We start from the raw sequence: 21,682 nt of genomic DNA, 5'->3' as shown, positions 1-21,682 counted from the left end.
TAGGTGGGGGGAAATACACCTTTCTGCTTTAGTTCCTGCTGAAGTGAATCAGTCTACAGAAAATACACTCTTTCCAGTCACAAAACTGGAACTAATCCAATCTTTAGTCTGTAAAACCTTGCTTGAAAGTATCTGTACTGCAGTAACAGAGGTAGGAGGACAACAAAATTAAAAATCAACCATCTCCTTTCTGAGAAAGCTACAGATGGGCACAATGTAACAAATGAGTTTTCACTGAATATTGTATGAAATTCATAACAAACAGATAAGTAGTTTAAATACATACATTAAGTTAGTAACATAATATAAACAAATACCTTTAAATCACGAGCACTCAGAATTGTGTTTAATATATTAAGGTTTCTTTTTTTCAGTATCCACAGTTTCATTCACACCAAAAAGCACACAGTAGTAACACTAAAGCTCAGAGAAATCATCTATATCATTTGGCAACAGCATAGCAGTTTTTACTTTAAGTTCTTAGAGCCCACCTTCTGTGTACAGTCTATATCACTCAACTTATTTACTGTCAATAGTCACACACATCCCACTGCTGCAGAAAGAAAAAAAGCATAGGTTACAAATTTTGCCAGTGTACCTTAATCTATCAAATACAGATTTACTTGTAGATAATTGTCTCTCAATTTTTGCCTATGTGATTTCACTTACAAACATTTACACTTCCAGTTAATACCAGTCAGCTTTCAGCATGGGCTAACAAGTGACAGCACAGCAGCCCCAATGAAGCTGATCCGTTCCTCTCTTCTCTTTTGGAGACAGGAATGGATCTCCAAGCAGCAAACAGTACCTGAAGATGCCAACTGTTCCTCCATGGCAGATGGGCAGAGCTAACTCCCACCAGCAATGCCCCAGGCAACAGAGTGACTGTGGCTGCAGCAGAGCAGCCCCAGCCCAGTGGCACAGACAGCACCGCCCAGCCCTGCCCCTCGCCCCTCTCCCGGCTCCCTGCAGGCACCAAGGCAAGATCACCCTGTCCTGTCACACACTATTTCAGCTAAGACAAAGTCACCCCTTTTTTCTTTTCCCCATCTCCCAACAATGACTGCAGTTCTGTGAAGACTAAATGTAACATATGGGAAATAAAAACCCAAATGCTTTAGATTTTGAAAGACAAAATCTTGAGGCTAGACAAGAGTCCAATTTGAAGAGAATTCACTGTTTATAAACATTGTGTGTGCACAGATGGATTACATCTACTAATCCAAACAAGTAGAAAATTACCACAGAATGTATTACATAAAGATGAAGAACAAAATCAAGACTATACAGAGAAATTAAGACATTTAAATTACAATTCAGTAGCCTATCTTTGTGACTACAGCCTTCTTTTCCTGAGTTAGTCTGAGGCAAACAAGCACAAAGAGCCCAGTAAGTTACCTCAGTCTAGTGTCCTACTGGACTACCACTAATTAGCTCTGCTTTATTACTGTTACAGTGAAATACGAAAATCATATAAGCAGCATAAGTGAACTCAGGAGATATAACTATCCACTAATGCCCACATCCATTAAGTAACAAATGTATGTAGAAAGTCAAAAGACCATTCAAATAAAAGCTGATTATCCAGCTTGTTATCAAACTCAGTATATTTACTGAGTAAAGACAGAAAATATACTATTTTCATTAATACTTTAGAGCGATGAGTTAGGAGGGAGGGAAGGAGAATTTGTGAGCCAAAGAACACACATACAAGTATTTACAATCTTAGCACTCCCTGAGAAGATAGATGGCCAAAGGCAGGGTGAGAGAAGAGGTAAGAATCTCCGTGTCACTTCAGCTATTAATATGGGAGTAGCCCTTCATAGCTAAGAGAGAATAAAAAGGGATTACTGACAGGGCCAAAGCAGCACTAATAGTACAAGTTAGAAGAAAACTGGCAACAAAACTTAAAAGCTGTGTCATTACCTCTGCACAGTCAACAGCCTGAAAGCTCTGTCTCTAATTCAGCAGTTTTAAGATCCATGCAGTAACCATCATGCTTAATACTGACTTGAGCAGGAAAAACAAAATAACATGTTATAACAATCCACCTAAACAAACAGCTTCATATTAATGCAGTATTTAAAAACTGCACAAGAGTTACAAACAGAAACAGCTTGCTTAGACCTGACAAGTCAGAAAATGCATTTTTGGTTAGCAACTAATCAATCTTTTTTAACTGTGGATGAGATCTGGCTCTAAAACTGAGGCCCAAGAGTTGGAAAAAAGCACATGTGTGCATGCTAGTTTGCCCCATGATTTATGTACTGTACTCTCACTTGATTCAGGATACCTCTGCAAGTAAAATTAATGAGTCACAAGTCCCTATTTAAGTTCCTGTTTTCTGAAAGCACCTTAAATTTTGCTGTTCAAGCAAAAAAAAGAAGTTTCCACATTGAACATACACAGCAGATTACAGTCTATAGCAAAAGAACCAAAAAATGATGTGACAAAATTAACACACTCCTGGAATAATGAAAGAATCAGGACAAAGGTACAAGTAGCAGAGCCTACTGAAAGGAGAGAAAGGAGAGAAAATCGGGGACAAAAAACGACTGCCACAAAACTTATTGCCAAATAACTGAGGATGCAGGGATAATGAGAGATATTTGTTTAGCTTCATAGAGCACATACAATATTCTGAATGTTTCAAAGTACAGGGTGGAAATCTTTCAAATGAGCAACCTTATGACAAGTTAAGTATGTCCACTACTGTTTATTTTCCAAATCTCTTCGGAAGATCCTCCATGGCACCTGGGAGCAACCACCTTCAAAGACAGGAACAACTAGCACCAAATGGTCCTACATTTACCATTCTTATAAAATAAAGGTCTTATCAGGGGTGTGGGAAAGGTAAAATCCAGGCAGACATATAATTTCACATTCTAAAACGACGTCAGTAACAAACTGCCAGACATTATAGTTGCATTAAACTGTCATGAAAAGTTTTGGTTCAGTAATACTACTTCAGCTGCCTAACTGCAGAAAAATATTAAGAATTACCTTGGAGGTTTGTGATACTGGCATAGGAAGTCAAATCTGTCATCTGGCACAGGCACTCGACTCTCATTCGGATCAATAGTACAGAAAGGAAAATTTTCGGCTGCCGCTTGACTCTTTGTTAACACGTTGAAAAACGTTGATTTCCTATAAATGACACAAACATTCTTAAAGTAGCTCAATTTAGAAACATTTAAAAGTACTGGATTAAACCCCATTTTAACCCAAAGCAATACTGAGCTTTCCATTTACTTCAACAGCAGTGACATTCCCCTGATTCTAGCAGAAAGCACACACATCTGGAATGCCCCACTGAAACCCAGTGATGCTTACCTCTCCTCTCTACCCTTTAAAACTCCCCTAAGTATGTATATTGTGCACACATGTTAGCAAAAAAGAAGTCAAAAGCAAGGCACAGCCCTACTGGCTATTTCTCATTTTCTTCAAGTACAGCGAGACACCAGTATGGATGCCTGAAACTTTTCTTTTAACTAGCTTTGCCATGACTCACCCTTTCCACAGGTGTATTTTGCTCCTTGAGATTTATTTACATTGTGACACAATTTCAGTATCTTAGCAATAAAAATCAACAATGAAAAGAGAAAACAAGTGGCACAAAAAGCAAACCACATCAGTTAATCAGTTACCAATAATCTTTGGTGCATATGAAGATACAGTTATACCTTACCAAACTATTTTCATCCTTGTTAAGTATCAGTAGCAACAAGTCTACTCTACCAGGGGAAAAAAAGAGAACACTTTCCCTTAAACCAAGTAACAGATTACTTTGTTAGCTGGCATTTATTAAGCCGAAAGAGCAATTCTTGATTTATTAACTCCCAAATTTTCTACAATAAATATTCAGGTTGTTGTGATTTTCAGAGCTGCTCTGCATACAGCCAACAAGCTCAAAAGTCACTAACAATTTTCTTTGAAAGTTACCTCATAACATAATTGAAAATGCTATTTATCCCCATTGACATGCAGTACAATGCTACAGCTTATTATTTCCTTTATGGAGTACATCTTAGCTACACCCTGAAAAATAAAATAAATTATAATGAAAACATAAGAAAGCAGTGCTTCCAGCTTTAAGACATGCACACAACCTAATTTGTTAAAGATTGAGAATGATGAGACCTTCTCATAGCAAACAGGATAGAGAAATTAATACCAAAAAGTTTCACATGTATATCCTCCAGGTAATCAATTCATTCTCCTTTTCAAGTAGAACTCCTATGAGGAGCCACAACAACTACAGATGAGAAGCATGACAGAAATTAATTATTAACATTCCAGCATCTCTTCCAAACTGTCACTTAGGCCTGTCTCACTGAGAAGACTTCTTCTCTGAAGAAGTTTCAAGAAAGAAAGTCTTCTTCACTGCTAATGACATGGAATAATTAACCCCTTGTTGCACATCATCCCAAGACATAAAAGGAATTTGTTGTGCACGTTTGCCTAAGTATTTGCACGAAAACATGCATTACGCATTCACAACAGTGGAAGTAAGAAAACAGGAAAGACAAAAGACACAGGGTTTTATGAAACTCAGCAATTACTACGACTTTTCCTTTCTTTGAACCCTTGCCGATTATCTTGTCCAGACTCGTACACACCTGCCTATCGCTGCCAGTTTTGCGTCGCTCCAGCTGCAAGTACTTCCAGCTAAAGATGGAAGCGCATCACTGAGCAGTGAGACTCGTGTCCCCCAGCTCCGGTCCGCACCTGTCCGCGCCCACCCTGCGCAGGGCACCCGCGGGAACACCGGGCAGCCTCCCCGCCCGGCCCCCAGCACCTACCCCACGTTCGGCAGCCCGACGATGCCGATCTTCAGGGACGTCCCGAACCTTCCGATAATCGGGTGCGACTTAACCCCGTCGCCTCCCTTTTTCGGGGGCATCTGCAAGCAGAGGAGGGCACACTGAGCTCCCCGCGACACCCCCGCGTCCCCTCCACGCCCCGTCCCCTCCCGGCGCGGCGCAGCGGCCCAGCCGGGCCTCCGCCTCCAGGAAGCCGAGGAGAGGCCCCCGCGCGGCGGCAGCGGCGGCGGCCGGGGCCCGTGCGGGGCTCCTGCGGCCGGGCAGGCGGGTGGTCCCGGCCGTGGTCGCGATCCCGGCTCACCTCGGCGCGGAGCCACCTCGGAGCAACAGCGCCAGCAGCCCCTCGCACGCGGACGCGCCGGCGGAAGGGGCGGTGCAGCCGCGGGGGAAAGGTCGCGCCGGGCGGGAGGGGCGAAGCCCCGGTCCCGCCCCGGCAGCGACGGCACGGCCCGAGCCCGGCCCGGCGGTGACAGCGCGGCCCGGCCCCGGCCCGGCACGGCCCCGGCTAACAGCAGCGGCTGCCGCGGAACGGCGGAGCACCCGCAGTCACAAACGCGCGCGCTAATCACAGAATCGACGAGGCTGGAAAAGACCTCTGAAATCGCGGAGCGCAACCTATGCCCAAACACCACCTTGTCAACCAGACCATGGCACTCACAGACCGTGGCACTGGGTGCCACGTTCAGTCTTTCCTTAAACACCTCCAGCAACAGACTCCACCACCTCCCTGGGCAGCCCATTCCAATGTTAAATCGGCCTTTTTGTGAAGAAATTTCTTCTCATGTCCAGCCTAAACCTTCCCAGGAACAGCTGAAGAAGACCAAGTCCTCTAATCCTGTCACTGGGTGCCTGGGAGAAAAGGCTGACCCCTGCCTGGCTACAGCCTCCTTCCAGGGAGAGGTACAGAGTGATGAGGGCACCCGAGCCTCCTCCTCTCCAGGCCAAGATCCTGGTCCTCTGTTTGCCAACCCATCTCCAGCAGAGCAGGAAGCACTGGAAAGGTGAAAGAGCCCATGCCCAGAGAAGTGCCATAGCCAGAGAATACTTTTTGGATTCAAAGGAGCACTGGAACTGAGGCACACCACTAGATTTTTGTGCATGCTTATCTAGATAAAAAGGCATGTGGTCAGGAGACTCCTGTAACTATATTGTGATTGATTTATAACATTTACATGGCAAAATAATAAAATAAAATAGAGAGGTTATGAAGAACAGATGAAATATTTAGAATCTATGAAAAATTAATTGTAGAAAATGTTACAGAAGTCAGATCAGGACTCTTAAAAAAATTAGACATTTTCTTTAACTCAGGCTCTGCTTCTCTGAACCATTAAAGACAGGTACCATCAAGTGTTGCCTGCTAAGAAAATTGAAGGAGAGAAGGCAGTAAAAACTATTCTTATAGCATGCCCTATTTTAAGGCAGTAAGACAAAATTCTCAAAACTTGAAAAACACCAGAGTGAAGGAGTCAAGGTGAGAGTATCATCAGATATATATCATCTTAGCCACAGTAAAAGAAATATACTATATACTATTGAACATATTTTTGAATTTTTTTTAAAGAAAGGACACTTTTACTAAGCCTAATCTGAAATTATACATAAAAAATGTCTGTTACAACTTTTACATTTCAGTGGCATGAGATTTTTGCAACAATAATATTGAGGAAGAGAATGCTGCACCTGTTCAGAGTTTTTCTGTTAGTATAGTGATAATAACAGTTTTTGCTGGTAATATATTTATGTGGTCTTTCTACTGCCTTAAAATCTACCATTATATACATAAGAGGGGAAAAAAGTATATCTAGTTCAGATTCAGATACAGTTACTTAGTTTTTGAATAAAGCTAATGTATTACTACACCAAACATTCAGTAAAATTGAAATTAACAGAAATTATTATAAATTCAGCATAGCACCAGCACCCTTCACATCCATAAATTACAATCTTCAGTAATCAAATTTAGTTTCCTTTTCAGGAACAAAATAAAAACATCATTGTTTTCCACCCTTTTAAAGTTCAAGACTCTTTACTTGTCCTGAAAGCAGTGTTTTGCAGGACTTCTTCAAAGAAACAGTACAGGATGGATTTGCCTACCTCTATAATAAGGCCACAAACTTCCTGAAAGGCTACTTTTGGAGAGCTTTTCTGCTTATTAAATTTTCCCACAATCTAAAGCTCTTGTCAGACTATTTTGTTGTCCAGCCTAGGCACAATAGCTCTCAGCAGATGAACATCTTGTCTTCTTGAAATAAAAATATTTAACTTTACCAATTTGTAAGCACAATACAGGTATAAAGCATAAGCAGTCTGATACATGAAGTAAAGGAGTGTATGTGTGTGTCTTTGTGTATACACAAAAAATAAAGCCTACTTTAGATATAATTTTGATTTTAGCTGTTGGGAAAAACAGCTGAACTGGAAGAGAAAAAGAAATTAAAATCCTGCCTACTTTTGTTGCAGTACTTCAATGTGACTACATACGGTACCAGAGTCAGCGATGTGTGTACAAAAATGTGCAAGTTTGAATGTAAGTTTTTAATTTATGCTCTTCATTTAAGGTACTGTAAAAATGGCCCACTTCTCCCCTTCCCTCTCTCCTCTCCCCCTCCATAGCTCCTATAGCAAACTTACTGTTAGCACGGCCACTTCACCAAATGCAGATACAGGACTTCAAAGCATATGATTCTTTCAGCTAGAAATTGACTCATGACCACCTAACACTTCATCTTACATGCTTTTGATTTCAAGTTGCTTTTAAAGTCAAGGTTTGCCTTATTTGGCTGAATTTTCTATCCAAATCTGTCATAATGCTGAAAACCTCATTTTAAACTGGCATACATAGTTTAAACCATAATAATCTTGACCATATTACATAAAAAATGTGTTTTATAAGTTTAATGGAAAAAAACACTAACATCTAGAAAGCAATCATCTCAATGTCAACTCTCCAACACTGAAGTACTGCACAAATACAGCTTATTGTACAGCTGGATCATGTGCAGAAGCCAAACAGCCCTGGAGCAACTCTACCTGATTAAAAGCAATGTTTGAGAGACAGTAATAAAACAAACAGTTTATTGTTTCTGCCACCAACAGTCTTTGCCTTCTGCTGCCCAGAACATATATTTACAGCAAAGTCACCATTAACTGCAAAAATAAGCAGTTTTGTAGAACTGAGAGAATAAAGACAGAGCCCCTGATCCTTGCTGTGACCAGGTAATATTCAGTGCAGCCCAGGGGGTGAGAAGAACACAGCTGCTTTTGTACACTCCAGCTTGGAATTACCCAGGTCCCTGCCACTTGAAGGGAGCCAGATGACTCCCAGTAATAAATACACTCAGTACTAAAAAGAAACACAACTCAAGGGCATGGTCTAAACTAAATGGTTTTCATTGAGTTCTGTGAAGTTTAAAGGTAGTCATCACACAGCTGAACTGTTCCTGAATACAGTATTTTTAAACATTACATTTGGTAGAGTTCAACAGTGTTTGTTCTTCTAGCTGTGGATTTGGCTGATTTCATGGAGAATCTGAACTTAGTCCATTCTTTATACACTTCTACTCATACTGCCCTTTGCATTTTATATTTATGCATTTCTATTCTTTTGTATTGATAACTGTCTTTGTTTTAATGGTAACAGATTAGTGGTTAATGGGGTTAGTGCAACTCCAAAGATGGTCAGGACTGCTGTGGTGGCATAAAAGTGTCTCTCACCCCTTTCTGTGGCATTCCAGACTCTCTCAGTCTAGAAGCATCTAGTGCTAGTGCAGAACAGCCTGATCTGCCACATATTATTAATATTTCTAGATCATACCTCTGGAAATATCAGCTGAATTTCATAACTTTAACATGGACAATGTCTCTAACAAGCATAATGCATACTGAGGTGTTCATAGTGAGAATAGTGAGATTTGCTCACAAGAGAGAAAGCCAAGAAGAGAGAGGTTCTATAGTAGGACAAATTACCAGTGAATTAATAAAATTTCAGTTCAAGAATGACAGGTCTACTTTAAACATTCCAGTACCTTTGCAAAATAAAAGTACTACTATAAAAGAAAAATATTTTTATGATTAATACTAATAAAAACAGAGAAAAAATTAAATTGGGACTGATCATGAGGTGAGCAATACTAGGGTTTTTCTAGGTCTCTCATTCTAGCATGACCTTTTTTTTCAACAAATAAACCATATGACAAAAAAAAACCTGTTAAAACAAAAGGAATGGTAGTGATCTAATAAACAGATGTAGATTTCACTTTATTTAGCATTGTAGATGGTAGCACTGAATTGTGTACTTATCAAGTGACTTAATAGTTAAACAACAAACTATGAAAAAGGAATATAAGTATTAAATACTTCTCATGCCTCAAAGGTTATTATTGAACATGAAAGAAGATCCTCTAATTTATAAGCAGGGAGACTTCTGTCTCTGAATTTGGACTATACCTGTGTACTTCAAAACCAGAAAGCAAACAAAAATTCAAAACCAGCCCACCCAGCAAGAATGCTGATTAGGAATAAACCCACAGGAGGACTGATTCTTGAATCAGTTTTTTGCAATCTTTGGACAGTGTTAAGCAGCATGAGAGACACCAGCAAGAAAGAAACATTAGAGAAAATAAAATTACTTTTCTATAAAGGTCTCTAAACTCTACATTTTGTGTGGGGTACGAGTTTGAAGTTACAACATCAAAAGCTAAAATAATGTAAGTTTTGGCATTTAATGTAGATTTTTAACTGTGTGCAATTAAATGTCTATGCAAGAATAGTAGACTCTTGCTAGCTTTAAAAGACAATCTTTCTCTTCTAGGGCACAAAAATGTTTGTTATGTAACTTCTTAGGATAGACAGAATTATCCCATTTATTGAACACAGCAGAAAAATGTATAGAGAGATCTGGATAGTTGAACTTCAAAACATGATCTCAGAAAAAAAGCCACAAACCTCATTCTGGATCTAATGCAGATTGAGCAGTTATATTCTAGCCTCATAAGATACATTCTATTTTGATGGAAGAACAAAATGAGATACCTAATAAAGTGTGCTAGTTAGGTGATAATGATACATTTTATACACTACATATTTGCAAAATGACTGTAAAATGAAAACCAAACAAAATATTGAAAGACATCATGCAGCAATTCTGGAAATCTTTAAAATTTTTTCTGTATTATATTTATTCTACCTCTTAACTTCAGATTGTAAAGTATTTTATAACCTGCTAAATTCGGATAAAAGGGATTAATCATAGCCATCTACATTTCTAGAGACCTAAAAAAAGAGTTACTTGTGGGAAATAGTTAGGACAGTATTTGCAAAATAGCAAAGAATTCTTGATGCTCTTGAAAATCTGCAGCCTTTACCAGGTCACCCAGAGTGCTCACAAAAACTGCACGTAGGGCTGGATGTGGAGCTTGATGCACAAAAAGGGGGTGGAACATGTTCCTCTGGGCTTATTGAGTAAAGCCCAAAAGCACATCAGCCCTAGAGAGAGGGTAGCAGGGATACAGACTACACTTTCAAGATGGGATTGCAGAGGAAAATGTCAAGAGTTTACAACTGCAGTCAGCCAGTTCTGCCTCATGAAGCTATATTGTTTAGCATGAACAGATGAGTGCATATCTCAGTCCAATTCAGAAACATTGTCATGGGTAGCACTGCACCCTTTGAGAAGGTGGGGTGACAGTTCTGCTGTGTTACAGTGACCTCTGTAAATACAATGGAGATTTACTCTATACAATGCTTCAGTTTACATGTAAACACTAATTGCATACTGCTGATACTGCATTCTTGTGGCTATAATAAGAATCCAATCATTTCTTCCTCATAACTCAGCTACTATATTACAAAAATCCAGTAAAATCAGTTTAAAACTCAGATCACATATATATATGATTTTCTTTAATTTCATGGTAGTGTTTTTATTTATAAGAAAAATTCACAATGCAATTATGCCTCACTTGTGCATTCAGGAGAGGACTTTTTAGCTACTTTGTCATTTCGTAACTCTCTATTTGGAAAAGCTTAGAAGCTCAGCAAAGCTTCACTCAACGCCAATGTTTTCCCCATAATTTACTTACAAAGTCGTTCCTAACTTTCTATTCTCAACTGTGCAGTACTCTCATCTGTATATATGGGATTTGCCACATCTTAACTTAGGAAACAACCTGTATATGCACACTATTGGTGGTGCCAGCATAAAGCAAGAGCCCACAGCAACTGCAGAGACCCTGGCAGGCCTTATCACTAAAGGTGCCTTGTCACAGCTGCCTTGCACCCACCCTCATCTGGCAACAAGTGCTCAGGTGCCAGTGCACCTGATACAAACCTGCTCAGCAGTCAGCTGCCCACTGTATCCCATGCCCTGGTGTCCTAAAGCAGAGTTACAGTCACATCCATATCAGAAGAGATCACTGTCCTGCCCTGCTAGCTGCTGCTCTGGAGGATGCACACAGCAGGACATGTGAGCATGCCACAAGTGCTTGCTGAGCAGCCAAAACTTGAGAACACCTCTGCAGAGGAGTTCTGGAAAGACAATAAAACCCTATTACCAAACACTAAGAAATTACTTATCATGTGGTAAAGCTTACTATCACCATGTTAAGAAATAACACATGATCATAGAAATTCCATTGCCTCATGATTGTAATATTTTTGTGGGTGCAACCAAATCTTGACTTAACAGCATGACTGCTTGGACACAGATTTCACTAGGAATTCCAGAACCCAAATAAATTCTGGAAAGGGATTTTCTGCCAGAGTTTAGCTACTGGCTGCCACTACGTAATTTCTGCCCCAATGAAGAAACACAGGAATATGGCCTACCACAAATAACTGTTTTTCTGCCAAACCTAATCTACATTATTTTTGCACTTATTCCAGTATTTTTTATGCTGGAATTATGTACTTTGTAAGGCAAAGTACAATACTTTGTAAGGCACATATATATGTATATATTTATATCCCAGTCTCCCTTTTAAACCAAGACTTTGCCTTACAAAGTATTTTTATTCCTCTCAATAGCTTTATTTAGACCATCACATCTTCACTACAATGTAAAAGAAAGGTTTGTGCATTAGCAGCAAGCGCATTGAGAACCCTAAAGTGGAGAAGAACTACTGCTGATCAGCTGTGGGAAGGCACAGAAATAACATCAGTGACTTGCTATAAGAAGAAAGACATGGCCACTCTTGTGACAGATGAAAAAACCTTTAATAGTTTAATTTTTTACGTGAGTGAAACAGACTGAATCTCTCTTTATGACACTGAAATTTTGCCTGTCACAATGAACATTCATAGGGAATAACAATCTTTATCAGAAAGGTACTCACGTGCCCTGCTCTTGCACTAAGGATTCTACAACATTTGATATGCCAGTCACAATTTACAGGGCTCCTGACATCATCCAAGAAACTACACGTTTGTGTTGGTCTTTCTTAAAAATCAGGTTTTTGAAGTGTGCCCCTTTGCTTCTAACCATAGGCTATCTGATGAGAAGTGAATACAGTTGTCAGCTGGTGGCACAAAACTTTTTAGTGTCAAGAGTATGAGAATCTCTAAAAGATCCATGGCCTGTACTCATGGCTGTCTAATATGAGTGGGCAGCTTAAATAACTTAGGAAAGTTTATTTCCTGACTTCACAGAGCTTTTACTGTCAAGTTACATATTATGGTTATTCGTTTTCAGATGGGCGATATTTTCTTGTGCATTACATAAACCTGAAGTGGAACATATTATTAAGGATTTGAGGTATCTAGCTCTTTCAGACTGCTTTAAAAAAAGAGTCAAAGACTGCTACTTGAAGTTATACAAGATCCCTTCAGGATATTTGTAGAACATTGGACATGAGAAAATACTCTTCTCTGCTTATTTTCCTAAATATCTCTTCTATGAACCATCCTTTTATAATAAATGCGCGTGATGATAAATCTTTAAAAAGCACTACAGAAATATTAATTATGTTGTGATTGTTTATAGTTTTTCCCATAATAACATCTTGTGTGTATTCTGTTCATTTTTGGGAAGGTTTTATGATCTAATCTCCAACCTATTTAAAAGAAAATGCTTTGTGTGCCATTTTGTACTCATGGTCATTTGGAGTTCTATTTCAGTTTCATTAATATTGATGGAACTTGTCTCTGCACTCATTCTCAGCAGATTCTTTGAAATTAATCTTCAGCATTTACTATGATTTGTTTCTGTTTTCTGCTTCATCCCTGAATCCAGCTCTTCTCTAGTTAATTTTGTTTTCTTTATTTTTATCCACTTGCTATGACGGTTCTACTACTTGTGCCACTTGGTGTGTCAGTCCTTTATGGGATCCCTGTTTCGTCTCTGCCTTTCACTGTGATTTTCCATCATTATGGGCCTCTTGAATAAAAATGTAGCCCTTGTTTCTGACAAAGTCCATGTTCCTTTTCTTTCTGTGTGATTTTCCATCATTATGGTTCTTAAATTTCTTGAATAATGATATATACTATGAACAAATGCATGAAGTAGTAATGGCTTCATCAGTGTTTTCTAAAATATATCTGCAGCTTTTAGAGCATACAGTGCTACAGCAGAGTCTGTGTCATGTTTGTAAAAGCATGATTTTTAAAGTGTATTTTGTAGGCTATTGATGACTATGCCGCTCTGCATTAAAAATCCGCCTTCTTTCAAATATTATTTACTCCTCAGGATAATGGTTTCAAAAAGATAGTTGGGGAATAAGTATTTGCATTGAACATCTTTGTTTAAAATGGTAAAAACATACCATAACAAAAATGTTTTTACCAAACATAAATGTTACCTTGGTAACATTTATAGCAATACCACTATGTTACAGGACTAACAGAATTCTTGTTAGGTGTTTTACATGAAGGATGTATGAACAGATGTCAGAGTTCTTATTAAAACAAGTCAACATTTTAATTTGAATCAGCATATCATATTAAACAAATAATCAGAATAAGTGTTTTAAAATTATATCTGCAAAAATGTAATAAAAGTTGTACTTCAGTACTAATTAGTTACATTAGGGTTATGTCAAATCCACGATGAAAACCAAAAGTGTAAAGACATTTAAAGTTAAACATCAGTTCAGCAATCTGAACTACGGAAATCTTTAATATGCCATGATGTAAATCAGGGTAAAAATAGGAACCGAAATATTATAAAATATTTCCTATCTTGTTTGACAGTTGTGGCACAGTAATCTAGCCCACAAAGTGCTTTAGTGGTTTAAAAGGGGGGAAAATGTTAATTACAAAACACTTACTAAGTATGTCAGTGATTTCAGCATTACTTTCTTTTTTTTAGCATAGTCTGTAAAATTATATCCATTAGTATTTCATTCTGGATAACAGATGGAAAGTTTGAAGGTCTTAAAGATCTGGAGAGGCTTGCCAAGGTAGACCATAATTTCCAAAAACATTTATAATGGTATTTACAATTGGCTACAATCGCTCACACCAAAATAAATGGGTCTTATGATATTAATTAGAGAAAACCTGGTTCTACATGTCCTGTTTCCTTTCATTTGAAATACAAGTTTCAAAATTCCTTGAAATTCTCTAAGGAAGCCAAGTGTGAAATGTCCCTGGTGACAGCTCCAGCTAACTGCCCAGGGGCTGGGAACGCTGTCCCCTTCTCACCAGGGCAGCTGGTGGCCTGGAGCAGGTGAGCCACCCACACAACTCCAACCAGGCACAAAGGGTGACAGCAAGACCAGTGGGAACAGCTTCCCCAGATCAGGCAAAAATCACTCACTGCCAGAAACATCAGTAGTGACAAAACAAGTGAGTGGTCAAGCTGGGTAGCCAAGTGACAACAGACTGGAGATTAGATGACATAATCTTCATAGAACTAGGAGTTGGCACACCTACAACCTCACACCTGAGTGCAAACATACCTCTCAACAGACAACAAGTCCCCAGTGAGACTCTCTCCCACAGATCTATCCACAGCACCTGATCCCAGGTGACAGTCCTGCCCCAACATGGCAACCAGATCCTCAACAGGTGGACAAAGGCTGTCATGACATAAGTGACCCTTATGCTTCACTCAGGGTCCTGACTCAAGCAGCTTTCAATAACTGATACTCCTTACCTTGGTGCCTTGATACAGCTGAGAATCCTTTTATGTCCCTCTAAGTTTATCTTCCAAAGAATCAATGACTGTTTAATAATGTTTGTATTAATGATTTCTCCTTACTCCCTTCCCTTACAATATAAGCATAGAGCCTCAGTGACAGCTATTTAGCTGCACTGCTGGTTCAGTGAAAAGCCTTGGGAAGATCACTAATTTATGATATGTATCTGCCAAATGATGATCCCACTTCAATTTTCTTCCCTCATAGTGCTTTGTAGATTGGAATGCATAGGTAGGTGGCCAAGTTTGAATAGCTGTGTTATGTTAGTTCAGTAACAATGAAGTGTCATTATTTTTGGAGAATGTTAGTAACTGGTGTATGGCCTGACAGATGCATCTGAAACATTTGCAGATCTGGGAAAGGAATCTAGTCACTCACAGAGCTGTCTCCAGCCATTCTAATGAGAAGATGACATTGTTTTGCAGCACAAAGTGGGAGAAGACTTAATAGAATCAGTCACAGTTTTAGTGGTGCTTCTGCTTCAATAACCAATTTATGTCAATTTATACCAAATTTTCTTAAGTAGATGGATGAGAAAAATATTACTATTTTTTATCTTCCAGGTAAAAGGTAATTCTCTTTTCATTTTATCTGGGATAAGTTTTGAAGTCATTTCTCAAAAGCAAGTTTCAGTCCATCATTAAATAATAACTTGAATGATTGTTTCTCTTTTCTTAATTCTAACACTGGAAGCATACTTGCCCTTTCTGAATCTGCAAGTTCCAGTCCTCATCATTCTTTGTTTCAGAGTATACTAGCACAAATAGTATATGACTACTGTCCCAATCAGCCTTAACTCCCTCTATTACAGAAAACAAAAGTTACAACATTTTTCAGTGTATCCAAGTTGATTTCCCTAATTCAGCAGACTCAAGACAACGTTCTTAATTTTACTATGGAAAGAGACAAACCATGTCTTGTTTTCAAAGCAAAAGAATAATTAAAATACACAAAAAATAAAAATATTCACACTGCAAAAAATAAGCTAAAAAGGAAAAAAATATACTTGGGAACAAAAATAGGGGCTCACACATTCATTGCATGTTTCACAGAATAAAACTCCAGATGATTTCACAGATGAATATGAGATAAAGGTAACCACTATCACTGCAGCTATCTGTGACAGTTCTCACCTTAGTTAATGTTTTCTGCATGATACCAGCAGAAACATGGGCTAATTTGAAAGGCATTCAACAATCAAGGAAGATTCTGAGTGACTGAAAGTCCACACAACACAGACCCCAACACACCAACTCAGATTTCCTCATGGGAAAAGAGTAATCATACTTTGCCTGTATCTTCTGCATATTCTTGAATTATTCATGTGTGGCAACACAGGAAACATCCTATAAGTTCACTTGCAGTCTCATGGGTCAGGTATTTGAGGGAATTAGCAATAGCAGCAGTTACACTTGAGAACTCACCTATGTGCAGGGCAGGGTAAGAACTCCTATTGATTCAGGTGATTTCAAGTCTCTCCTGTTATTTCTTCTGTAATTTCTGTGGGGTTTTTGTTCAGTACTTGGTGCCTTGCTGGATTTCAATGAGACTAAAATAGCATTTGCCTCAGGAGTCTTTCAAGCTTAAGATTCCCACTTCTCTGGAGAGGCGTACTGTGAAGCACAAAATGCCTAAGAACAGCATCAGTCTAGAAAGAGATGTCAGCCACCAGTGTGAGTATTCACCTCACTGCTGTGATTACACAGGGGGTAAATGACCTCCACAGAACTGAAGCTATGTCTGCTATCAGATTAACAGCTGTAGTAGCCACAAAACTACCTTTAATAGCCAGATTTATTAAAAAGAACATACTCTTTGTAACATACACAAATCCCAGCCAACCTCGCCAGTGTGTACCTGAAAGTATGACCAGCAGAGTAATCATGGTGCACTATCCACTTCCCAAAGCCAGGGAGAAGTAGGCAATTAAAAACATGATTGGTCTCTTATCTAGCCTTATTACACTCAGCACCTGCCTGAATGCCTTCTGCCCTGCTGAGGAACATCAAGCTGCCTTAGAAACACCCAAGCAAGGGCTTTCAGGAAACAGACAAAGCTCAAGAGATCTTTGGCCTAGAAAAGAAAATATAGGAAGCTTCTCTAGTGTTTCAGCGAACTACAAAATTACTGAAAGCCATTAATTGCTCAAGTGATGTTCTGTGGATGAACCTAGTTTTTCAGAAAATTTCCAGAGATTCTTTTGGAAATAATCAGCAGTCTGGGAACCACAAACAGTGCCTGGGAGATGCTGTGTCCAAGAGTATAACATGAACAAATGTAATCGTTATATTTACCAAATAAATATTTTCTGGTTGGACTTTTTTCTGCTTCATAGGTCAGTTTCATATCAATACTATCTAGTACACAACATGCTATTATATGCAATGCACTCAGTTTACAAATTAATTTCAAAAGTAGTTTTACTTCTTTTACTTTCTCTGTTTAAAATTGAATAAATATATATGCAGTCCATGTTCAACTATCACAGAACGCAAAAATCCCCCAGAGTTGTGACTTCAACTTAAAAATAATAAGCACATGTACCATTTTGAAGAAGGGAAAAAAGGTAAACCAACTACTTAATTTTAGATTTTTAGATTTTTGATATCTCTAAGGAGAGCTGATAACTCCATTTTTAAAATTTCTGCCTTCAATGAATTTCTAAATATGCCTGGCTGCAGCTACAAGTGGGATACAGAAGCTGCAGGCTACTAAAGCCACTCCCATAACATTTAAGCGAGGGTGTACATCAAACCAGGAGATTTATAGTAATCCCCTGCTATTAGACACACTTTTCTTGAAAGTGTGAGTTCCCCTATTAGCTACTCAGCAGGGGACTCCATTTACCCTGCAAGTGGTCTGAGGCATGCAAAATGTTTAAATTTTGAGAGAATCACAAACAGCACTATCTCCAGAGTACAACACATGACCTATTTTTTTTAATTGCTCACCAAACAAGACACATCCAAAGTGACATGGATACAAATGGCTTAACTTGAACTTGCCTAGAGTCAGCTCTGTAACTCATACACCCTGAGGATTTGGTTGTGAAGCCTCATCAACAGTCCATCAGGTGAAAAACTGATGCCTCAGTATCTCAGAGACCAGTCTTTCTGGAAAGATGAAATTGGAACAGCAAGGCTGCCTCACACTTTGATTAGCCTTCCCATCCATGACAAAGAGCTCACTACTGAAAAGCATGCTGCCAGCAACTTCAGTAGTGCAGTTCTAAATTTCCGTAATTCCCAAAGACTGCGTGAGTTAAGCACTTGGAAAATACTTGATATTTTAATGTTTTTAGGGTTTTCCTCCTTTTTCAGTATGAACCTTTCAGCATTATTGACTGAAGAAATACCAGCCTACTTAGTTTTGAAATTTGAAATTGCAATAGACTGTGAGCTGGGTAGGTATTTGCATCAACAGGTTGGAAAGTCACCCACAGAAACTGTTTAGGAAAAAAAGCCCTAACTAAAATTTATTTGTGCTTAAGAATTTTGAGAGAGTATCTTCTGTTTAGCTGAGATTAAAGATGGTAATCTACAGTCTCAAAATCCTAACTCACAAAGATCTGTCATATTCCTGCTTATTAAAATGTTCTTTAAAAATATTATGAAATTATATCAATGGTGGGGTGAATGAACACTAAAAAAGAAGTTCTGTGATCATTCTGAAGTTGGATTCCAGTCATTAGATAATAATTTGGCTATGAGACTCTTATTCATTATTTACATTTTCGTTTTGTAAAATTTAGCTTCAACTCTTCTGAAAGAGATTAAATGGAGACTATTTTTAATGTTGATTCCAAAAACTGCAAAATAATCCTTGAGATTTAGTAATACCAATCCACAATTAAACAATTTGCAAATGAGGGCTAGACATAATTAGTAGGGCTTGCTGAATGAGCTCTTTTATTCACATTTTTAAGATTCATGCTTACATTGATCTGAAGACAGAAGAACTTCAGTTTTATTGTCCATTTTCCATAGTGCACTGCTGAAAGTATATTCATATTGCAATGACTTTCCATCACTAATAGAGAACTGCATTTGGAAGTATTTTCCTCAAACTGATGGATCAAATGCAAAACTGCTCAGAAATATAGGTTATTAATCTTTTCCACTGTACATCTCTATGGCTACCCATTACTTCCAACCATTAAAAAAAACAAAGAAATGTTTGCATTGGTAAGAATTACAGGTACACTTCCTCTTCCAAGAGTGTTATGTCTGGACAGTTGCAGCATTGCAATGGCATGGTAAACGGCAGCTGGCATATTCTAATGTTAATGTATTCACACTGAATAGTTAACCACTTTGCATTTTGCTCCTCTAATTTTTTTTTTTTTATCAACGCTGTTGGCTTTCTTTAAATCCCTTTTGGCTTACCCCAAAACAGAAATTAAAGTTACAAATTTTTTCTGGTTTAGAATTTAAAAGGTATACATGCAAATGGGGTATAGATGTATGATGCCTGAGTTGGGTAGGTCTTTACTCCTTTTCACTTAGTAAAATAAATACTTGTATGCAAACATCAGATCCCACCCTAGAGCTAATATATACAACTAATATGTAATTACTTGGGATTAGATGCAATCCTAATCTAGTGGTAATGAGGGTATAAATGAGGTGGGATTTTTAAATTAACCCCTCAGTGTAGGCCAGTACAGCATCTCTTAACATTAGTTCAAATTCTGTCATTGGAAAGACTCCAAGTACAGCAGCATTTTGCTTCCTTAGACAGAGCAAAACTTCTTTTGGCAGAGTACTCTTTTATGAGAAAAGTTTCAACATTGTGAAGAATACGAAACTCTACAGGAAATTAACTACAGTGAAAGGTTCTGAGGCCTAGGACTGATTTCAGTGTGAGCATTGCTCCTCAGGACTGTTATACTCAACTAGATTTCCTGACTTATATTATTCACATATTACTATTTTTAGAAATCAGGCTAATATTCCCAAACTGTTCTCTGCTGAGAAGTCAATGTTAACCAAACCCAGGACTCTGCAGAGTCATACAGTACGTACATTTAAAAAACAAAGCAACAGTAACCCAAACTCCCTATTCTGCTGAAGGATCATACTCTTCAACCATGAATTTAGAGGAATAGTTCTGGCACAAGTAGAGACAGCAGTATAATATATTCCTAAACAATAATTTAATTGGCTTTATACAACTATTTTCTCCTGCTCAGATATTGGTATGCCCCCATTCCCATTCTCCTAACCATGTGGAACACATACTCTTCTGCCACATGTTAGATTTCAAACTTTATATTTTTTAAATGCCATGACACTGTATGTTACTAATCAAAATCTCAATATTTTGGAGCTGTTTGTTAAACAATTTTCTAGCATCAAAACCTTACAAAATCACAATCTGAGGCACTCAGTTGCCTTGAAGATCTCTTCAGAGAACACTTCAAAGAGGAAGTTTTTGTAGAGGTCACTTAACTATATTCAACCCTATAAATACAAAGAAAGATTTTTTGTTTTAAAGATTGGAGAAAAAATGTTATGCAATTGTTTTAAATGGTTGGACTATTTAAAAAGTCATGTTAAAACAGTTACATTCCATGATGAGACTTGTCTTACAACTTTTGACATGCATAAGCTATAAAGCATGCCTATTATTAATTTCAGGAACAGTTTTAGGTACCTACGCTGAATTAAACTGTCACAGTTGATGTAATTATTAAACAAGATTATAGACCATGCTCAGAAGTTCAAACAATGCCCATTTCAAAAGTCCTTTCAGTAGTTATGAGGCCAAGAGCAACCTACCATGGCCGGTCACACTCCTGGAGCAGGATATGAAAGCTCTTCCTGTTTAAAGCTTGTCTTCTCAATTCTAGTTACAGCAGAGTGGGGTGAATGCAAGAGATTTTTGTTGTTAATAAATTTACTGCATCTCATTAACACTTGTTACATGCATTTACAATCAATATGGAGCATAAAAGAGGAGCATGCAGTACTCTTGATTTCAAAACTTCAGATTTGTTACCTGTATGAAATGATCTCAGGCTGAGTAACCTCACTTCAGCAAAGCAAATCAAATGGACAGTGTGTGGATGAACATTCTTAACATTATCAGTCAAATTGCAGGCATCTGCAGTACCACTTCCACCTTCTCATGTCAAATCACATGTGATTAAAATGTGTCAGTTAAAGCTGACACAGCTGTGTTGCTAAACCAGAAACTCCAGCAAAAGGACTTGTTGCATTCTTAAATCTGGAACCAGCATTCTTAAAAGTGGAAATACATACAAGTGTGTATGTTTTTAAATACACTGAAATATGGGGGGGAAATAATTTACTTACAGAAATATTTTCAGCTACATATTGGAAAAAAAAATCTGAACTTCACCCCATCTATTCAGAATTTTAATCAGAGCAACAGGGTTTGTGATGCTCTTTTCAACACTGCTGTCTTCAGGTTCACCCAAATGTTTTGTACCTTCACAAATAAGCAGAAGATTTGATGTTGTGGCAGTAGTCTCATTGCAGCCTTGTGACCAGATAACCACTTTGTTTTGCAGTCATTTACACTTGCATAAATGTGGAATGTCCTCTCTTAAACTACTCTTGTGAATGTAGATTTAAATAAAAGAGTGTGGAAATTAAAGTACACTGTTTAGCAACACTATTTTAAGATTTTTCAATATTATTTTTGGCTAGTAGAAAGAAAATATGGGCACACACATATGCACACATCTGGATGCACACA

At 38.2% G+C, this 21,682-nt stretch overlaps 1 protein-coding gene across 4 annotated transcripts in view; it reads right to left on the bottom strand.

Annotated features, from left to right (window-relative positions):
- OLA1 (Obg like ATPase 1) overlaps positions 1 to 21,682 on the bottom strand; it is a 130,313-nt gene that overhangs the window by 90,634 nt on the left and 17,997 nt on the right. Inside the window, exons 5-9 of one of the 4 annotated variants that reach the window (XM_064718092.1) lie at positions 20,740 to 20,806; positions 20,325 to 20,421; positions 16,384 to 16,572; positions 4,803 to 4,903; positions 3,004 to 3,147 (exon numbers count right to left, since the gene is read on the bottom strand). In XM_064718092.1, coding sequence (XP_064574162.1) covers positions 3,004 to 3,147; positions 4,803 to 4,903 — 245 coding nt within the window. In that variant the 5' untranslated portion in view covers positions 16,384 to 16,572; positions 20,325 to 20,421; positions 20,740 to 20,806. Of the gene's footprint in view, positions 1 to 3,003; positions 3,148 to 4,802; positions 4,904 to 5,124; positions 5,270 to 16,383; positions 16,573 to 20,324; positions 20,422 to 20,739; positions 20,807 to 21,682 lie in introns of those variants that run through there. The other 3 variants (XM_064718093.1, XM_064718091.1, XM_064718090.1) reach the window with 3 other exon arrangements.

Source organism: Zonotrichia leucophrys, chromosome 7 (genome assembly GCF_028769735.1).
Source record: "Zonotrichia leucophrys gambelii isolate GWCS_2022_RI chromosome 7, RI_Zleu_2.0, whole genome shotgun sequence".
In the NCBI taxonomy this organism is placed as follows: Eukaryota; Metazoa; Chordata; class Aves; order Passeriformes; family Passerellidae; genus Zonotrichia; species Zonotrichia leucophrys.
The sequence above is the reverse complement of the archived record's forward strand: the minus strand, read 5'-3'. Positions and strand labels throughout refer to the sequence as shown.